Here is a 20,146-nt window from a genome sequence, read left to right as displayed (position 1 = left end):
TAGTTTGAACTTATATATAAAAGTTTCAAGTTAACATCTGATTATACCTTCCATTATTTTACATGCACTTGAGGTGAGTGATACCGGTCGGTAGTTTCCTGCTTAGTGTGTTAAGGTTTTTTCGCCTATTTTGTACAGAGGAGTAATATTTGCTAATCTAAATTGCACTGGCAGTTTGCTGGTTTTAACAAATTCTTTGAAAATATACGTAAGTGGAATGGCAAAGGCTGATGCATAATTCTTTAAAATAGCTGAATATAAATTATCAACACTTGCTTTGTTATCTTTTAAGTTTTTTAATCTTAGCTAGACATTTTCATATGTAAAATCTTCATTTGTCATAATAAATGTTTTAGTAATTCTTAAATCAAAAGAAGGCAGTGGACCATCATCTTCTTTCACAAATGCAGCTTGAAAATTTTTGTTTAAGATATCAGCAATATCTTTTTATATAGCAATTACTATGATTTTAATTTTGCAAATTAAAATTTATTAATATACACTATTTGTAAATATTGATTAAAATTTGTTTTTATTTTAAAAATTTAATCATTACTAAAATTAAAATTACTAAAATATAGTTATTAAATGTTTAAAATACTTTAAACAATTTTCAATAAATATTTACAAATAAGGAAGTATTTGCAACTTGAGTGTTAATTAAAATCTTAAATAAAATAGTTTATTTCAGTGTAACTAAAGTAGCATATGTTTATGCCCACTGCAAAATTCATGTATTCAAAAAAATGCCTTTTACAACAAGACACTATTTTAAAACAACTCATTATCTTTAGATAAAACTAAAAGTGAACACAAAGTGATATCTAAAAAAGGAATATATATACACACACACACACACACACACACACACACATACACACACACGCACACACACATAAACATCATTCCTATCATATTCTTTTAATCTACTCAGTCAATCTCTATATATAATTAATTATAGCATATTTAGCATGATTTTAACATCTTTATGATCTTAAATAAGTGCATTCACATTTACATAAAAGTATTTACATGAAAGAAATAATTCTATTTGTAAACACAACTTTTACTTGGTTTACTTTCCTGCTGAATATTTAAGGTTGTTAAAAAAAAAATTAGTTTGGTTTAAACTGATATTTTTTCGATTTGTTTAGACCATTTGCTTTAAACCTATCAACCCTGCCTACCATTTTTAATACCATTTTTATTTATGAGCTAATTGAAATTATCATTTCACAAAGAACAATAACAAAACTTCATAAAATCCAAAAAAAAAAATTTTTGAAAAATGTCTGAAAAATAAAAATTTCTGATAAAAAATGGTGAGACTAAACATAGAAGAAGATAAAGAAAAAACATAATTTTTGTGAGTTTTATTTATTATAAAACAAAACATAAACCATACAGAAACTTTTAATTAAAATTGTTAAACTACCTGTTAAGTGTTTTAGAAATTTTTCAAAATAACAAATTTCTTTATAAAATCTCTATGACAAATCTCACAGAAAACATTCATTTTAATTTTACACTTTTTCAAAATGTGAACTCTTTCTGTAGTTCCAATATGAATGAACAGAGACACCTTTTTGACATAACTATAATAATAACAAGGGTTGTAGCCATTCCACTTTTGTAAAATAAAACAATAATGCTACAGTTAACCAGCCTAAAATCATTTTTGCGCTCTTGGTTGGCAGACAGTTTGGATGTGGTAATAAACTTAAATGCTGAAAAGTCCCATCTAAGGTTAAACATTTAGTCACTTTAATCAAAATAAAATAAAAAGATTGTGCATATTTCAAAACAAAATACAAACCTTTTAATAGAACTGTGTTTGTTTTAATAAAGTTTTGTTGTGTTGAAAATTGAAACTTTTTTTCTTTATCATAAATGATATGCTTATTGTATAAATGATAAACACCAAAAGCAGTAATATTAACAACTGTTGAGTTTACCAAGTTAACATATAAATACTTAGAATACTGACACTCTACGTCACCAAAATCTTTCATGTAATTTACAATACTTTTGCTAAAAGGGTCTATTTTATTTTTCAGAGCGCATATTAGTTCTTGATTTGAATTTTTTATCTTGTTGATATCTTCAAGATCTTGCTTTTGAAAATAATAATCGTCGCTATCTTGTCTAATAAAATCATTCAAATTTGTCATGTAACTATCTCCTCTGGTGTTAACAGGTATGGTTGAATAATATAGAGTCATAAGAAAAATACTAACAGGGATCAAAACTATAACAATAAAGCATTTTTTAGGAGAAAACGCAAGCCTAATTAGCATGTTTTAGAAACATTAAAATTAAAGAATACGCTATAATAATATATATAATTATATATATAAAATACTGTATATAAAATTTAGCCATCGAAAAAGGGATTAGTTAGCGGCGGTAAAATAAAGCCGTCAGTAAACAACTAATGCACAGCAATTTCTGCGGCAAAATATATCTTCGACTAATTAGCGATAAGGTGTCGTCCATAAATTACGTTACGCTTAAACAGATGGTTAGTGTTTTTGTGACGTCTCATACGGAACTTGTTAATAAAGAGTTACGATGTTGTGACGAGAAGAAGGGAGACTGGGGGTCAAAAGTTTTTTGAAATGGCATAATTGATGAACGACCCCTAACACGGAAAGCAGATCTATTCCCAGTGAAATACATACTGTCCCCAATGCATTCTGGGTCTTTCTAAGGTACAATTTAAATATTGCTTTTATAGCAAATGGTGAGATAAAAACAAGTTTCGTAAATAGTTATAAAGATTCAAATGCTATACCAAATGCCAAACTCAAATGTTAGCATTTAGTAAAAAAAAGATTTATAGAGATTGTTGTGTTATTTTTAGATGCTGTAAATATCGGAAAAATGATAAAGAAAAATAAGTTTAGCAATTTCAAAATAAAATAAATTATGTAGATTGATGAATGATGGCCGTGCACCCCAATGGTCTTAAGCACTCTTCAATTTGAGGGCCCAAGACCCCCTTATCTTTATGTCTCTCTCCCTCTATTATACAAAAATAAAAAAATAAAATAAAGAACCTGCTTAAACTTTATATTACTACTTATATTGACTATATACTATTATATTACTATATATATATATATATATATATATATATATATATATATATATATATATATATATATATATATATATATATATATATATATATATATATATATATATATATATATATATATATATATATATATATATATATATATATATATATATATATATATATATATATATATATATATATATATGTATATTTATATGTATGTATAATTAAGTTGCTCAGTTTTTATTTCTTAAAACGTTATTTTTCTTGTCTTTTGTTTTTGTTTTAAATATAAATTATAATAAAATGAAATCGAAGTCATTATTGAATAACAGAAAAATTACGAACCTTTTTTTGATCTTTTTTACAATGTCTTTTATTTTTATCAAATTTTACTTATATTATCAAAACCTTGTGCCTAATAATAAAGTTAATTAGATTTCTACTATATTTTAAGCGTATATAAAATTTTAATAGTTTTATCTACAGATGAAATTATTAAAGTTTACAAAAATGAACTGCCAGCTCACATAATATATTATAAAAATTAAAATTAGTTAAACTATATATTTGAATCATTTTAAATGATATTACTAATGTCATGAGAAGTTAAATGGTTACATCGTTTACTAATGAATTAAGTAAATATTTATAAAAGCAAATAGAGATTCCTGCCCATGTCTCTCAAAACAAAGGCGGAAAAATAAAATTTAAGTACTAAAAGTATTGCATAAAATAGGGTATGTGCTGCATGAAGTTAATCAATGAAATTTGGCAGGTGCAAAGAAAATATGTAAACTTAACATCAAGAAGAGGTTAAATAAATAACAAGCATATCTTCAACTTTTACTGAATGTACAAAGCACAACTAAGCATTGGTTTAAAAAAGGGAAGGTATCTTATTAAGGCAGTTGCAGTTGGTTTAAGTTGAATTTTGTTGTTGTTATAATGTGACGGTTGTGTGCATATAAAATAGATTTCATATCCGACATGCAGCTATAACTTATTTTTATTGTGTTTCTCTTAAAATTTTATGGAGTTAATAATTCATTGGGAGGTGTTTATCGATTAAGGTTAAAAAGCTTTTTCCAACATTGCTAACATTACTCATACTAACATTTTTACTTAAAGGTTGAACTAAATGATGTTGCGTTTATGGTTCTTGGTGTGGTGTAAACTTGAAGTAGGGTGGTATGAAATTTTCCAATTAAACCCTTAATTAAGACTTTAGCAGTGCGTCATTTTACATAGGAGTAGACCTTTAATATGTTTTGGTTTTTTCCATTTGGGCTCGACACATATTTTTAAAAATTGCTAATCCGTCATCACAGTTTCAGCTTGAAATCATTTTATTATAAAATTGTGCAATTTGAAACAGAAGGTAAATTCCCACAAGTTTGCATTCTTCTGCACCATCAAATTCTCCAATCAAAACATCAATTAACCCACATGATTTTTTGATCTAACTTGATCAACATTAAAGAGTAATGATTTCCTTATGTGATAGATTGATGATTTATTGTTAGGGTCAATAGTTAGATGCTGCTCAGCAAAATATAAAGCTTTGTTAAGAAGTTTTTTAGTTATCGAAGGGTAGAATTTAACAATCAAAATAAATAATAAAAATAAGGAATTTATAAAGATGTTTATCACTGATAGAATTGAACTAATTTGTAGTATTTTGTGTTTTTTTCCACAGATTGAGGTGGAGTTTGTTAACAAATTCAGAGTTTATATTTGAAAGTGTAAATTTACTAATTCTGCCAATTTATTTTTTTGGCAGAGTTTAATAAACGGATATTTAGATTGTTTGTAAAGTTTTCTTTATGATCTTTGATTTTATAAAACAATTTGAAGATGTGTTAATGTCAATTTTATTGAAAACGTCGTTATTTTCTAGGATGCGTATAAAGAGAAATTTTTTACAAACAAACAAAATTTGAAGAATACACTAATATAATTTATATATATATATATATATATATATATATATATATATATATATATATATATATATATATATATATATATATATATATATATATATATATATATATATATATATATATATATATATATATATATATATATATATATATATATATATATATATATATATATATATATATATATATATATATATATATATATATATATATATAAATACATATACAGTACTGTGAGTAAGTTTTAGACCACTTGTATAATTAGACGTATTTACAATTTTTTTCCTATGTAAATTTTTTAAAGCGTACTTCAATTCAATAATATATAAGAAAAGTTGAAAGTATGTATTATTTTAAATAAATAAACAAAATTGATGAGGAAACATGAGGGATTTGTTTGTTTATTTATTAAAACAATGTGTCATAACAACTACATCCAAAACAGAATATTCGAAGAATGCTGTTACAGAAATCAGAGAAACTGGCTCCCTTGAAGATAGAAACAAAAGTGGTAGACCTCCTAAGCTAATAAAAGATCACAATAAATATTTAAAAACGCTATCTTTAAGAAATACAAAAAAAGCATCAACCGAGCTGGCAAAAGACATTAACACAGCAACTGGAGAAAATGTCAGCTCTTCTTTTGTTCGACGGCACTTACTTAGATCGGGATTAAGAGGGTGTGTTGAAATTCGAAAACCATTATTACGGTGTGGCAATAAAGAAAAACAACTTAAATATGCAAAACAACACAAAGATTGGGCCCAGGAAATGTTTAATCGGGTTCTGTACACCAATGAGTCCAAATTCGAAATTTTTGGAACGAAAGGACGCCAATATTTTGAAGAAGAATTGAAGAAGCTTATGAGCCCGAGTGTTTAAACCCTATTGTTAAACACAGAGGAGACTCTTTACACGTTTTGGGCTGTTTATCTTCATCTAGAGTAGGTGATTTGATCAAAATAGGGGGGCGACTCACCGGGGAACGTTATGTGGACATCCTAAGGTACCATGGTGTATCATCCGGAATGAGACTAATAAGTCATAATTTTGTTCTGCAGCAGAACAATGACCCAAAGCATTGTTCCCGAGTGGCAAAAAATTATTTAAATGAAATGGCAAAGAAAGGAGTATTGGAGTTGATGACCTGGCCTCCCCTGAGTCCAGTTTTGAATATAATTGAGCATATTTGGGATTACCTGGACAGAAAGAAGGTCGAACATGCTCCCCGAAATGCTGAAGAATGTTTTGAAGTACTTCAAAGAGAATGACACAACATACCTCAGGGTTTTATAACTAACTTGTATGAATCTATTCCCCGGTGAATATCGGCTGGGATTGAGGCAAAAGGAGGGCATAGTAAATATTAAGAGTTTTTTATGAAGTTTGACATTAAATTATTCCATATTTTGTGTGAAATACATGTGTTTTAATAAGTTTATAATTTAGAACTACAAACTTAGATATTAGAGAAGAACTCTCCGGGATTTTTTGAAAAAATGTAAGTGGTCTAAAACTTATTTACAGTACTGTATATATATATATACATATATATATATATATATATATATATATATATATATATATATATATATATATATATATATATATATATATATATATATATATATATATATTTCTAACTATATTCTAGGAATTAAACTTAAATAAGATTAAATAAGAAATAAATCAAAAATTTTGCTCATTGTCAATTTATTCAAAACTAAAAGTCTAATATTTTGATGAAAGTTTAATAGACTATTTTGATAAAAATGAAAATAAATGCTCAAAGCTATTGGTAAATTTTGCAAAATAATAATATCAAGAATAGAAACATTTGGCAGAATTTTTTTGAGACATTAGTGGCGGCGTATTCATGCACCTGCAAAATGTTTTACAATGGAGAATACCCCTACACAATTTTAACAAAAAGCAATAATTACCCTTTTATTTACTTTATAACTATTTCTTCCTAAAGTATTTTTTTTTATTTACATTTTTGTCGTTGTTTACAAAAACAAACAAAACAAGGCGTGTGAAAGAAGATCATAATGATCTTATCATCAGAACCTTTTACAAGTTTATTACATTAATACATAAACAAGACTAAAAAATTATGATAAATCGTGATATAAATTGAAAATATAAACAAAACCACAAATGTTATAAATAATGAAAAAAGTCTGATCTTATCGTCAGAACTTATAAAAACGCAAATACATAAATACATATATAAATATATATATACTAAGTAAATACAGTAAGACATCTCTTTATAAAAGGAAAGAGAAAATATAACAACCTTACAATTAAAAAGGCAAATACGTGGCTGTTATAAAAAGTATTTAAATAAATCGTCAATAGATAAAATAAAATCTTTAAGTTTACTTCTGAAGATCGGAAATGTATTGGGTATATCAAAATTAGGTATAACAATTTTATTCCAAATATATCGTGCTCGAAATGTAATGCAAAATTTGTTAAATTTTGTACTGCAAATTAGTTCATATACAAAATTTTTATTTCAATGTAAATATTTATTTATTAGGTTTAGAGAAAAAAAGTCTTTAAAGATAGGTAAAGTTAAATCGTTTTGCCACATGTAAATAAAGCATAAAATGTTATAAACATTGAGCTCGTAAATATTAAGTATTTTTATCTCCATATTGGTTTGGAATGAGTAAAACGATCTGCAAAATTAATCAATCGGATCTCATGCTTCTGACGGCGATAAAGGCATTTTAACTTTTTTTGGTGCTTCCTCAAACTATCTTGACATAACTGATATACATATAAATAATTGAGTAATAAAGTTGGGTTAAGGCTTTTTTTGTTTAAATATGATCTGGATTTATAAAAGACTCTGTTAATTTTAGATATTTTCGTGCAAGTATAATCAATATGCGGTTTCCATGTAATGTTCTTGTAGAGAACCACTCCTACAAATTTAGTAACAAAATCTCTTGTTATTTCGACTTCATCAATAAATATTTTGGGCAAATTTTAGGGTAAATATCGTTTTTTAAAAAGCGAATGGAAAAGAATCCATTTGGTTATATTAATGTTAAGAGTTAACTTTTTTCATTTGAACCAAGTAGATATGTTTTTAAGTTCACAATTTATTGTAGAAAAATGTTTAGATATGTCATTATTAGTCAAGAATAAGTTGGTATCGTCGGCAAACTTGATATTTATGAAGTTTGAGGCTTCATTTAAGTCATTTATAAAGATTAAGAACAAAAGTGGCCCCAAGATAGAACCTTGAGGAACACCACAGGAAATATTTAGAGGGCTTTTGTTATAGTTTTTAATAAATACAAATTGTTTGCGGTTTGATAAGTAACTTCGAAGCAATTTTATAGTTATATAGTTTATTCTGTAGTATTTTAGGTTTTCGAGCAGGATTTCATGGTCGACAGTATCGAAAGTCTTCAACAAGTCAGTAAAACACCTAATGTAAATTGGGATCTTTGAAAGGAATTTGAAATTTTTCGTACAAATTGGATGATTGCATGTTCAGTGGAATTTTTTTTGAAACCAAATTGATTATAATATAAACGATAATTGTATACTCTATTGTACATAATACATTCTAAGATTTTTGAAAAGGTAGAAAGGATAGATATAGGGCGATAGTTACTGATATTGTAACAGGCCCGTTCTTTCAAAATCGGAATAACTTTTGCAATTTTTAGTCGATCAGGAAAAACTCCTTGGTGGACAGATGATTTATAAACTTTAAAAAGAATATCTTTGAGATGATCAAAACACTCGATAATTATGTCACCATTAATTCCATCAGATCCGAAAGCTTTTTTTATTTTATTTTATTGATTTAAAGGCAATTTCGAATTCATCAAAAGATAATTAGATTCTTTATAAGCATTAGATTCTCTATAACATTTCTTCAAGGAACAAAACTATAAGTTCCAATTGCAATCATTACAAGAACAGTGCTAGTTTCCTTTTCTTTTTTTTTTATATCAAATGTTTAATGCTGATACTGCCAATACAAAAAGGGCAACGACCAATGGTGGTTATGGACAAATAATTCACTGTTACTAATAAAGTTACATACGAAAAAGCTGATTTATTTACATTTTTTGTAACATTTGATACTGTATTATCATCGTTATCATCTTGTAACTTTTCCTCTAAAAAACAATATTTTTTTTACATTTGGAGTACTTATACCTGATTGAACTCATTTTCAAATAAAAACATTAACAAATCTTTAATTTTAACTTAATTTAAATTTTGAAAGTTGACTACCATCCTTTAGGATGGCAGTCAACTTTTCCATCCTTCTCTATTTTAAGAAAAACTTTCCATCCTTCTCTATTTTAAGAACAACTTTTGTGATTTCAACGTACAGCTTATAGTCTAAAGTAATATTCAAGGAGAAGTCCAATGTCTTGCGCATTGTTTAGCAAAAAAATTGCAAAAATCTTTTTGGTCTAGGAGATACTTGAGAAAAAGCGTTGCTAAGGTTGTTGCAATGAAGCCAGAACCAAACTGTTTTTTAAAAAAAAAACAAATTTGATGAAAATTAAGATTTTTAACTTTTTGCAAAACGCATATTGAAAAAGGTAGATTGAAGAAACACTATCAGAAATGTATTTTGGTATTTTTTACAATGTTACCAAAAAACAGCCATTTTTATTTGGTACTTAACTTACCTTAGTTTGGTAAAACAAAAATTTTTTTTACTAGTACATATATTTATGTTTTACTCCTTCACACGCTACCAGACAATAGTAACACCATTTTTTCAAGATAAAACAAAAAAATTAGAAAACATTTATAAATAAAAAAATCAATAAAAAAAAAAATTAAGCTTTGTTATTAATTTGTTGAATTATTTTAATTTAATAGAATTTTGTTTAACAGGTTAAACTAACCAAGAGTGAACAGTTTTTACATGTCTCCATCCCCCACTCTCTCGACCTTTCACATGTATTACAAACATAAGAATAAAACTATATGGAGAACCGTTGTAGAATCTAAAAATATTTTTTAAGTTGAAATAAAGTTAATAGAAAAATTTTCCAAAAATAATTTTGAAATATATAATATATTTCAAAATTACAGAGGTTGTAGGTTGGGAACAACAACAATAACAACAAAATTAAGTTTGTATAAATTTTTGTAATATCATGAACTAGATTAAAATTCATCGACATATTTCAAATTTTGTTAAATAATCGGTGTTTAAAAGCTACGATAACAGTGAAGATTTTCCCATGATACAGTGTAAAAGTTAGGTTAAAAATATAAAACTTTAAAAGTTTGTATAAAACTGTATTTAAAAATGTGAAATATTTAAAAATTTAAAAGCTCACATCGCAACGTCACATTAGATTCGTAAACTCACATCAAACATCTCAATAGGTTTGTAAGAGAATTTGAGAGTAAAATAATAATAATAAACATAAGTTGTCAGAATGTTAGAATAAAATAAAAAGCTTATATAGGTACTCTAGTCAAAAAAGTTTAATACGATCCTATTTTGGACAAAAAAAAAAATGTTAAGTTTGAGACCCTTTGAAACAAATAAGTTAATAAAATTTTAAGTGATAAATTTTTTGTAATTTTTTCTTTCTAAAATTCTATAAAACTTTTTGACAGAATTATATAAAAAATATTTTCAGAATGTCAGAATAAAGTAAAAAGCATGCAAACATCAAAATAATAAAGGATTGTAGATTAGGTTTTGAAATAAGCACATAAATAAAAAAAATTATTCCCATTCAACAGTTCCAGGAGGTTTTGACGTAAGATCGTATAAGACTCTTGATATACCCGGTACAGTATTTATTTTGCGAACTATTTCTTGTAAAACCTAAAAATATAAAGAATATATTGCAACAATCTATTTAATATGCTGCCGTGCTAAGCGAAAAAGCAGTGTCTCCAATTTTGGTTAAAATTGAGACATTGTTGCCTAGGGGTTAACAATGTGGCTTTGTACCATTTTTGGCAGTAAAAAAGAAGTATATCCAATGTTTAACATTGAAAATGAGCATTCGAAGTTAAGAAAATAAACATTTCGTCCATAATTTTTGTGAAACTAGAAGCAAAAATACAGTAAATCCAATAAGTAGCAAATAAGCAGTAAGTGATGTGGAGTTACTGTTGTTTCGCTTATTTTCAAAACATTTCAAAGCTTATTTTCAAAACGGATCAGTAAGGTGTCTAAATTTGTTTAGTCGATTTCCCAACATTTTAATGGAGAGCACAACAACATTGACACCGCTCTTTATAGGATAAAGAGCGGTGTCAAGGTTGGATAAAGAGTTGTATATTATTCTCTTTTTCCTAAATAATAAATAATAATCTATTTAAAGTGGTTACTATTATTTAAAAACATTTTGAGTTGTTATTAGTGACATATTGCACACTAAACTTAAATGTAAAATATATATTGTACTCTAAAATATTTACATTTTTACAAACTTTTTCTATTGTAAATTAAATCCCCTTCTAAAAAATTGGCAGACCTTTAAATTGTCAATGAAGATCAATTGGTTTCTTTTTTGCTAAAGTAATAGAAGGTCTACATATAACGTCAAACGATGATCGATATGTAACTGGATATAATGCTAGCATCTCTGCAAATTATGTTCGTTATCATTTACATACAACATCTCAAGCTTTCTTATATCTGTATTTATTTATTTCAGCATTTTATCTATCAATACCACAATGTTATCAATACCATTCCATATGCAATACAAATGCAGTACAATTTAAAAAGTTGACAGAGCACTGATTTTGTAAATAAAAAAAACTTTGATATTAAATATTTGCTTAAAATAAGATTTCATATCTTATGTATAGACTAAGTTTAAATTTTCAATTCAGCAATTTTTTTAAATTTACTGAATTTAATTATGAATTTTAAAAATTGAAGAAAATTAGATTTTTTTGGAGCAAAAAATGATTACTACTCTCCAGCCGTATTCACATCTCTCCGTTAAACCCTGCGATAAGCTATCGACTGGTTAAAAGTAAATCGCCAGTTTTTAAAGCCAGCAACAAAATAAACTCGTATTCTAATGTCTCTGTTTGGTAAACGGCAGGAGTAAATTTAGTTATCGGAAGGCTGTTAACGCCAAAATCTAACCTTGCTCTACCCTACTGTTAAAACTGCTATCAGAGGAATTTTCTATTATATTTAGAAAAATAAAAAATAGTATCCAATCAAAACAAGCGAAAACAAATAAGTTTACTTATATAACAATAAGTATATATTATAATACTATATCAAATTTATATGATTTATCTCTTAATTATAAAAAAATTTATGTTTATTGTTTATACAATTATAAGTTTTTAAAATAAATGTTATTATAAAATTAAATGTATTTTGCATTTGATTACAATGCATGCACTGTTACGAGCATATATGTATGTTAATTACATGTGTTTCTGTATAACATTTATGGGTTTAAATATGCATAAAAGCAAACTACATATACTTTGATTCATAAATAAACAAGCATATGAATATATATACACACACACACACAGATATATATATATATATATATATATATATATATATATATATATATATATATATATATATATATATATATATATATATATATATATATATATATACACACACATACATATACATATACACACACAGTGAGAACAGAATTTAATCGTACAGAGTAATTTTTGCATTTTATTTTGCTAAAACTTGCTTTTATTTTGATTAATAATGAAAATAACTGAACCAATTTTTTTTTAATTTCTTATGGCTATTTCTTATTTATAATCAATAAGTAAAAATATAAGAAAATGTGATAGTTATACAATTTTTGATTTTTAACCCAGAGGTATTAATTAGCGTGCACGACAATTAATTGTAAAAAGTTTTATTATTTGTTATAAATGAATTTATATTTCTAGAATATTATTTTCAACGATTAATAAAATTTTTGATAAAAATAAGTCATTGAAAACTCTGTTCATCAAACATTATGGTACCCAAAGGTAAATATTTAAATACTACTCAACGAAAAGTTGTTTTAGACTTGGTTAAACAAGGAAATACTTATAGAAAAGTTGAAGAACTTACAAATATTCCATTTACAACAGTTACAATTGTAAATAACATTACCAAAAACAGAGCCATTGTAAATAAATACAAACAATATGAAACGTTTGAAATTCATACTGAACGAGGACGAAAGCTGAAGACAACCTCACGAGATGATAGAGAAATTTTAAGAATGGTTAAAAAATATTGGTTTGAAAGTGCAAAAAATATAGCAAATCATCTGAAAAATTTAACAGGAAACATAATTTCACTAACATCAATTAGAAATTACAGTTATAAAGCAGGATTTAGTGGATGTATAGCTCAGAAAAAAACCGTTTTTAACAAAAAATCATATGAAGAGAAGAACAAATTCTGGAAAAAAGTATTATTTAATGCCAGCATTATTTTGGGAAAAAGTACTTTCGTCTGATGAATCCAAGTTTAATTTAAAAAAATCTGATAGTGTCCACAGAGTTTGGCGAAAGAGGGGTGAAGCATTTAATTTGAGTTGGACGAGAGGAACAGTTAAACATGGTGGTGAAAGTGTAATGTTATGGGGTTGTATAGCATTAAATGAAGTTGGTAACCTAGAATTTATTGATAAAACTATAAATGCTGATTTGTATAACAATATATTGAAACGAAATTTAAAATCTTTTGCTAAAAGTTTAGATTGGGAAACAGTTTTTTGTTTCAACAAGACAATGATCCAAAACATACTGCTAAAAAAACTAAAACCTTTTTTGATGAAAATGGCATAAACGTTTTAGAATGGCCTTCACAGAGCCCAGATTTGAATCCAATAGAGCATTTATGGACTTTGTTAGATATAAAAATAGGTAATAGAGCATTTATGTAAAAAGAAGATTTAAAGAAAGCTGTTGTTAAATTTGATTTGATTATTGTTAAATCTAATATTGACAATAATCAAATCAAATGTCTGGTAGATTCAATGCCGAAACGCTTGTTAGATGTAATTAAAGCAAAAGGAGGACTAACTAAATATTAAAGTATATAAATAAAATACTAAAACTTGAAAATGTTTCTCACCTATTTTAATAAACTGGTATTTTTTCTTAGCTTTACCCTATAAAATTTTTCTTGTACAATTAATTTATCTGCAAGTGTTTTTATCCCCTTCTTTTTGTTTCAAATTCTTAACCAGGTAATTCAAAAGCATAAAGACAAATTTAACAACTTTTTTAAAGGTTTTTTACCAAATAAATAATTGGAGAAAAAAAAGTTCTTTATAATTACTGCATGATACAGTATTTTATTCAAAGATGTCAATTTTATCAAAAAATTACTTTTTTCGATTAAATTCTGTTCTCACCGTATATACACACACACACACACACACACACACACACACACACACACACACACACACATATATATGTATAGATATGTGTATATATATATATATATATATATATGTGTATATATATATATGTGTATATATATATATATATATATGTGTATATATATATATATATATATATATATATATATATATATATATATATATATATATATATATATATATATATATATATTATATATGTCTTTTCTTCTGGTTTTTTAGTGAAATCAGCGGTTTCTTTGCAGGGCGTCGAGAAAACAATCCGGCTTCAACAGCACATCGTCTGATTGTTAGGTCCGATACAGGCAGCTCTAATTGCTTTTGTATCTCGACTGATGATATCCAGGGATCCTTCTTGACGGATCTGACGATCATAGAATCCTCTCTAGAAGTGGTGGAACGCGGTCTTCCAGCTTTGTTATCTGCTGCCAACTTCCCCGTAGAACGATGTTTGGAACATAGTCTTGATACGGTCCATTTTTTCACGCAATATGTATCACAAATACTTTTTTGTGACATTCCACTTACGTAATCGCCAATAATTTTCTTTCTTAGTTCCAATCCAAGACTGTCGGGAGCCATTTTTGCACTTGAAGTCATAAAAATAATAAAAATAATCACACTTCTCAAGGCTTACCGTGTTACATTTACCTTGTGATGATGCAATAATGCTTTGTGGAACACAACGTCTTGGTTGGATGTGGACTGTATTGATGTAATGAAACACTTATTGTATTTCACTTCTTGTATTGATGTTCTTCGATAAAACACTTTCATAAAACTCACTTCGATAAACTGTCTTGATAATACTGACTGATTGACTTCCATATACTGACTGAATTACATGTCGATTTACATGTTTCTTATATAGTAAAATGAACCTGTGTGAACCTGTTCTGGAAGATTCTAGATGCTTCTTTTCGATGCTTCTGGATGCGTCTGGATGCTTCTGAATGTTTCTGGATACTTCTGCATGCTTCTGGAAACCTCCAGAGAATATAATAAAAACTTCCATCAATGGGTTGCTTAAAACTAATCAAGCTTTTATAAGATTCTAATGAACTGTTTCCTAACATGGAAATGATCAAGGTAAACTTTTTTCAGTGTTAAATGTTGCACAAAAAAAAGGTAAATCAGAAATTAATGTCAAGATAAAAAAATATAAAATTGAATTATCTGCTTCAAATTTAATGAGAATTGGCAGTACTATCCATTACAACTTTTTCCAATTTGAAAACTGGAACAAATGTAAAGAAAAAAACCAAAGAGGAAACAAATTTTAAAAATATATAATGCCATGCCTTTACTTTGAAAACTAACTTATGTTTTTGCTGTTGTTTTCTTATAAGCATGTATATAAAATACCATTTTGTTTTCATTTCAAAAAATATTGAAATGAAAACAAGAAACAAAGTGTTTATTTGAAAATGTTTAAAAATAAAACATGATTAAAAATGAAACAATTAAATTAACTAATATTTAGTGAAAAGTCATTCAATTAGGTTCTATGATATTTTTGATAAATGTTAACTAAACTGAAAAAAATTTGCTATCTGCCTAAATATTTAAAACTATAGTTTTAAAAATCTCCTCCTCTTCCTCACTCAAATTCATTGAGATATCTGAAATAATTATTACTATTACTGACATTCTTTTTTGAACTTTATTACTAAATATTAAAAATTTAAACCTACTCTTAGGCTTTTTTTTAAGGTTTAACATCCATAAGATCTATGGCAACATTTTGTTGGAAAAGGTTTCCATAATACCACTTTCTTATTTTTTAAATATGCTATTATAGAAGAGTTGAAGCAATTTTCTATAACCAGATATCTTTCCTGATGTAATCTGTTTTGCATATCAAGAGTAAATATTTTTATTGCAACACTACTACTAGGAGTCATCTTACCAGGTAAACTCTTACTCTTATCCACATTAAATTGAGAGTTGTATAACAGAGTTTTACTTGTATAGGCCTTTGCTATGGCTAAGGAGCCTCATCTTTCCTCGACATAACATTTTTATTTGATATGTTTTTAAAAATTACTTTATTACGTACTAAAATATTTTAAGTACGTAAGGATATATTTAATAAATTTATTAGAAAGTAAATATATAAATCAAAAGCTAAATATAAAAGTTTATATTTGTCTTCAGTGCATTGTCTGAAGTGTAAAAATGTAAAAAGTTTAAAGAAAAATTTGTAGCCGTGTCTCACAAACATATAAAAACAAGATATTAGTTAGGCACTAAGACCTATAACTTCTGCATTTATCAATATCTTACTAAGTTAACTTTGTAACTGATTTTTTTTGACAACCCCAACCATTTACCTTTACTCCTTGATTTATGTTTTTTCTCTGACCTTAGCTTATGTTCAGTTTCTCCTTTTTCTCCATTAGCTGATTCTGACCATGCAATGATCTCTATATATCTTTTATTTCATACTTCTTCTTTGGACTAACCGTATCATCACACTATTTACTACTACCCTAAAGCTGACAGGGATTCTTTTTGTGATTTTCCTCATGACAGTCCTTAGGCTGATGTCTTTTCTCTCTCAGTTGATAAATGCGCTTCCTTCTTGTTGGTTTTGAAGTCAAACCTCATTCTTCTTCATAGTTTTCACCTTCTTGAGCAGCTGCTATATCTAATCGTAATTATATTTTTATCTTTTACAAATTAATAACTCTCTTGAGAACAAACAGCTTTTTATTGCAAGATACCAATGTAAAAAGGTGCTGCTGATGCTAAGCTCTATTATTCTCAGTTCACTAAATCCTGTATCTTACCTCAGAAGTTAGGATCCAGAGACTTTTGGAAAATCTTCAACAGCGTCATTAACAAGGGTAGGTCTAACATTTTATCTCTCATTCATAGAACTGATCTTATTACCTCTTCCAAGTCAGAACTATTTGCAAGGGACTTTTCTTCTAATTCGACTCTTGAATTTTGTAGCCATTCTCTTCATTCCATTTCAATTAAACAGGTTAATCCATTGTTAGACATTTAAATCACTCCAGCTTCCATTTGCTAAAGTCACTTATCAGTTAAATTCTCTCCAACTCTAAAGTCTCTAAACTATTTAATAAATGCTTGACTGAGCCTTGTTTTCCTGCCTGCTGGAAAATGGCATGTTTTGTTTCAATTTTTTCAAAAAAACTCCAGAGAACATTCCGACCCCTCCAATTATTGTCTGACAATTGGGGCAAGGTCTTTGAGTCTGTGATCAACAAATTTCTCACATCCCATCTTGAGTCAAATAACTTACTGTCAGACAATTAATACGGTTTTTGATCCTCTTACTCTACAGCTTATTTACTAACTACCTGTCTGTACCTGACTGAAATACTTTATTGTGCATTAGATAGGTGCAGAAAGGCTAGGGCTATTGCATTTGACATATCTAAAGCTTTCGACAATGTTTGGCATGCTGGTCTTCTCCTTAAGCTTGCTTCATATGGTGTATCTGGGAAAGTTTTTGATATTATCAAATCGTTTTTGATATTATCGAATCTTTCTAACCGCTTTATTAAAGTCATCCTTGAAGGCCAACACTCTTCTTTATTTACAGTAACTTCTGGGGTATCTCAAGGTTCTTGAGTCATCCTTGGTCCTGTTTCTTATCTACATTAATAATCTTCCTGACAACCTTACATCTAAAGTATCTTAATATTTATATATATCCATTTGTTTTATTTCTTATTTTCTATTTTATCTTCTAATTGTTTAACGTTGTGTTATCTCATTCATTTATTATCTCTCATGAAATCTCATTCACACTTTCCTTTTTTTTCGGTTATTATTCTTGCTTTTTTGAATATTGTTGTTCAATAATTCACTGCCTCAATGACAAGTTGCTTTATCCTTTAAAACAATTATGCATGATTATGTAAAAACGATAACTAATTGCAGCTTTCCACCAGAATGGGAAAAACATGGTATAGCAGATAAAGGCTGGCTATAAGGTTTTATAGCACATCATAAAATTTTGTTAGAAAACCTGAGAGTAGAAACACAGGTTTTAATAACTATAAAGTTGACCAATTTTTTGCAATTCTAAATCAGTTTTGGAAGGATTTCATTTTCCCCTATTAACAGGCCTTTGAACTCATTGGCTTTTACAGAAAAGGCTTTCATGCGCAGATATGTCACAGATAGAACCCTAATGAAAGAGCTAAAAAAAAACTAGGGGTAATAGGTACACTGTTATAAAATAATCTAGCAACCTTATCTACCTCTGAAATGCTTTCTTTTTGCAACCTCATGAATAAGTCAAAATATCAAAAACTGACTCCAGAACATGTTCAGTTTTTGATAACTGACTCCATGAACATGATAACTCTGAAACATGAACCTTGACAAACAAGGCCAACAAAAGCTTCAGGACGTGTTTTTGCTGTGTAAGACTTAAATTACTAAAATTATTTATTTTATTATATTTTCCTTTTGACACAATTCTTTCTTTATTTATATTTATTTGAATTTCCTTCTCTGTTTTTTTTTTCTTCTTTCTTTTTCTTTTTTTTCACTGTTTCTACCATTCTTGATTGATTTGCAAGTCAGGGTTTTTGTTTTAGTCACCTCGTTTTTATTTGCATTAGCCATCTGTTTAGGTTTGACTTGTTATTTATTTATCTATTTATTTTTTATTTTTTGTTCTTGAAATAAGGAAAATATATATATACTTATTCATAAATATTTTGTTTATGAACTTGTTTTTTCTTGACACATAATTTTACTTAGTAAGATTTTTGTTATATTTTTTCTCCTTAAATTTATTTAAATTAAACAACCATTAAATTTTAATGCAATTATCCTTATGTAAACTTCATTTATATTCCTTTGTTTTAAAGTTTTGAAACCTTTACTTAGACAAATTGTTATAAAACTTGTAAATACGATATAAAATATTTACATTTTATATTGCAATTAATATTACCGATCCCTAACACGGCTCTGTCAAAAAATGATCTTGTTCAACCAACCTTACTGAGACATAAGATGCAATCGCATATTATTTATCTCAGAATATACCTGTAGATGTAACTTACTTAGACTTTGCAAAGGCATTTGGTTCAGTGCCCCATAAAAGACTACTGATAAAACTTAAATGTTATGGGATTTCTGGTACATTGTTAAAATGGATTGAAGCATTTCTAAAAAATAGAAGACAAAGAGTTGTCATGGGAGAAATTGTCTCATCTCGGAAGGATATATTTAGTGGTGTGCCACAGGGCTCAGTTATTGGTCCTTTAGTATTTATTATTTATATTAATGATTTGCCTGAGAACTTTGCTAATATTTCGAAAATTTATGCTGATGATGCAAAAGTATTATTAAGGGTTAATTGTGAAGCAAGTGTTAAAAATTGCAAAATGACCTAGATAAAGCTGTTAACTGGTCCAACAAATGGCAGTTAAAATTTAATTTTGAGAAGTGTTTGATAATGCACTTTGGTAAAAATAACCCAAAAAGAACTTATTTTATGCAAAATATACCTTTAAATACCACTTTCGCTGAAAAAGATCTTAATGTAGTATTCACCTCTGACTTGAAATGGAATTAGAAATTATTCTCTTAGAAAAGGTACAGCATCGTGCAACAAGAATGATATTGCCACTAAAAAAACTATTTTATGAGAAAAGATTAAACAGGTCTCACTATTTTAGTTGTAAGACGGACTTGATTCAAATGTA

The 20,146-nt window shown here is 27.2% G+C and overlaps 2 protein-coding genes across 2 annotated transcripts in view; both read right to left on the bottom strand.

Annotated features, from left to right (window-relative positions):
• LOC100215005 (uncharacterized) overlaps positions 1 to 2,391 on the bottom strand; it is a 43,831-nt gene extending 41,440 nt beyond the window's left edge. Inside the window, exon 1 of the mRNA XM_065813465.1 lies at positions 1,817 to 2,391. Within this exon, the coding sequence (XP_065669537.1) occupies positions 1,817 to 2,297 (481 nt within the window). The 5' untranslated portion in view covers positions 2,298 to 2,391. The remainder of the gene's footprint in view (positions 1 to 1,816) is intronic.
• A 7,770-nt stretch (positions 2,392 to 10,161) lies between these two features.
• Positions 10,162 to 20,146, bottom strand: part of LOC100200721 (GMP synthase [glutamine-hydrolyzing]) — a 96,689-nt gene continuing 86,704 nt past the window's right edge. The window contains exon 18 of the mRNA XM_065813464.1: positions 10,162 to 10,870. Coding sequence (XP_065669536.1) covers positions 10,769 to 10,870 — 102 coding nt within the window. The 3' untranslated portion in view covers positions 10,162 to 10,768. The remainder of the gene's footprint in view (positions 10,871 to 20,146) is intronic.

The sequence above is a fragment of the Hydra vulgaris genome, chromosome 12, assembly GCF_038396675.1.
Source record: "Hydra vulgaris chromosome 12, alternate assembly HydraT2T_AEP".
Classification (NCBI taxonomy): domain Eukaryota; kingdom Metazoa; phylum Cnidaria; class Hydrozoa; order Anthoathecata; family Hydridae; genus Hydra; species Hydra vulgaris.
This window is presented reverse-complemented; position numbering and strand designations above follow the sequence as displayed.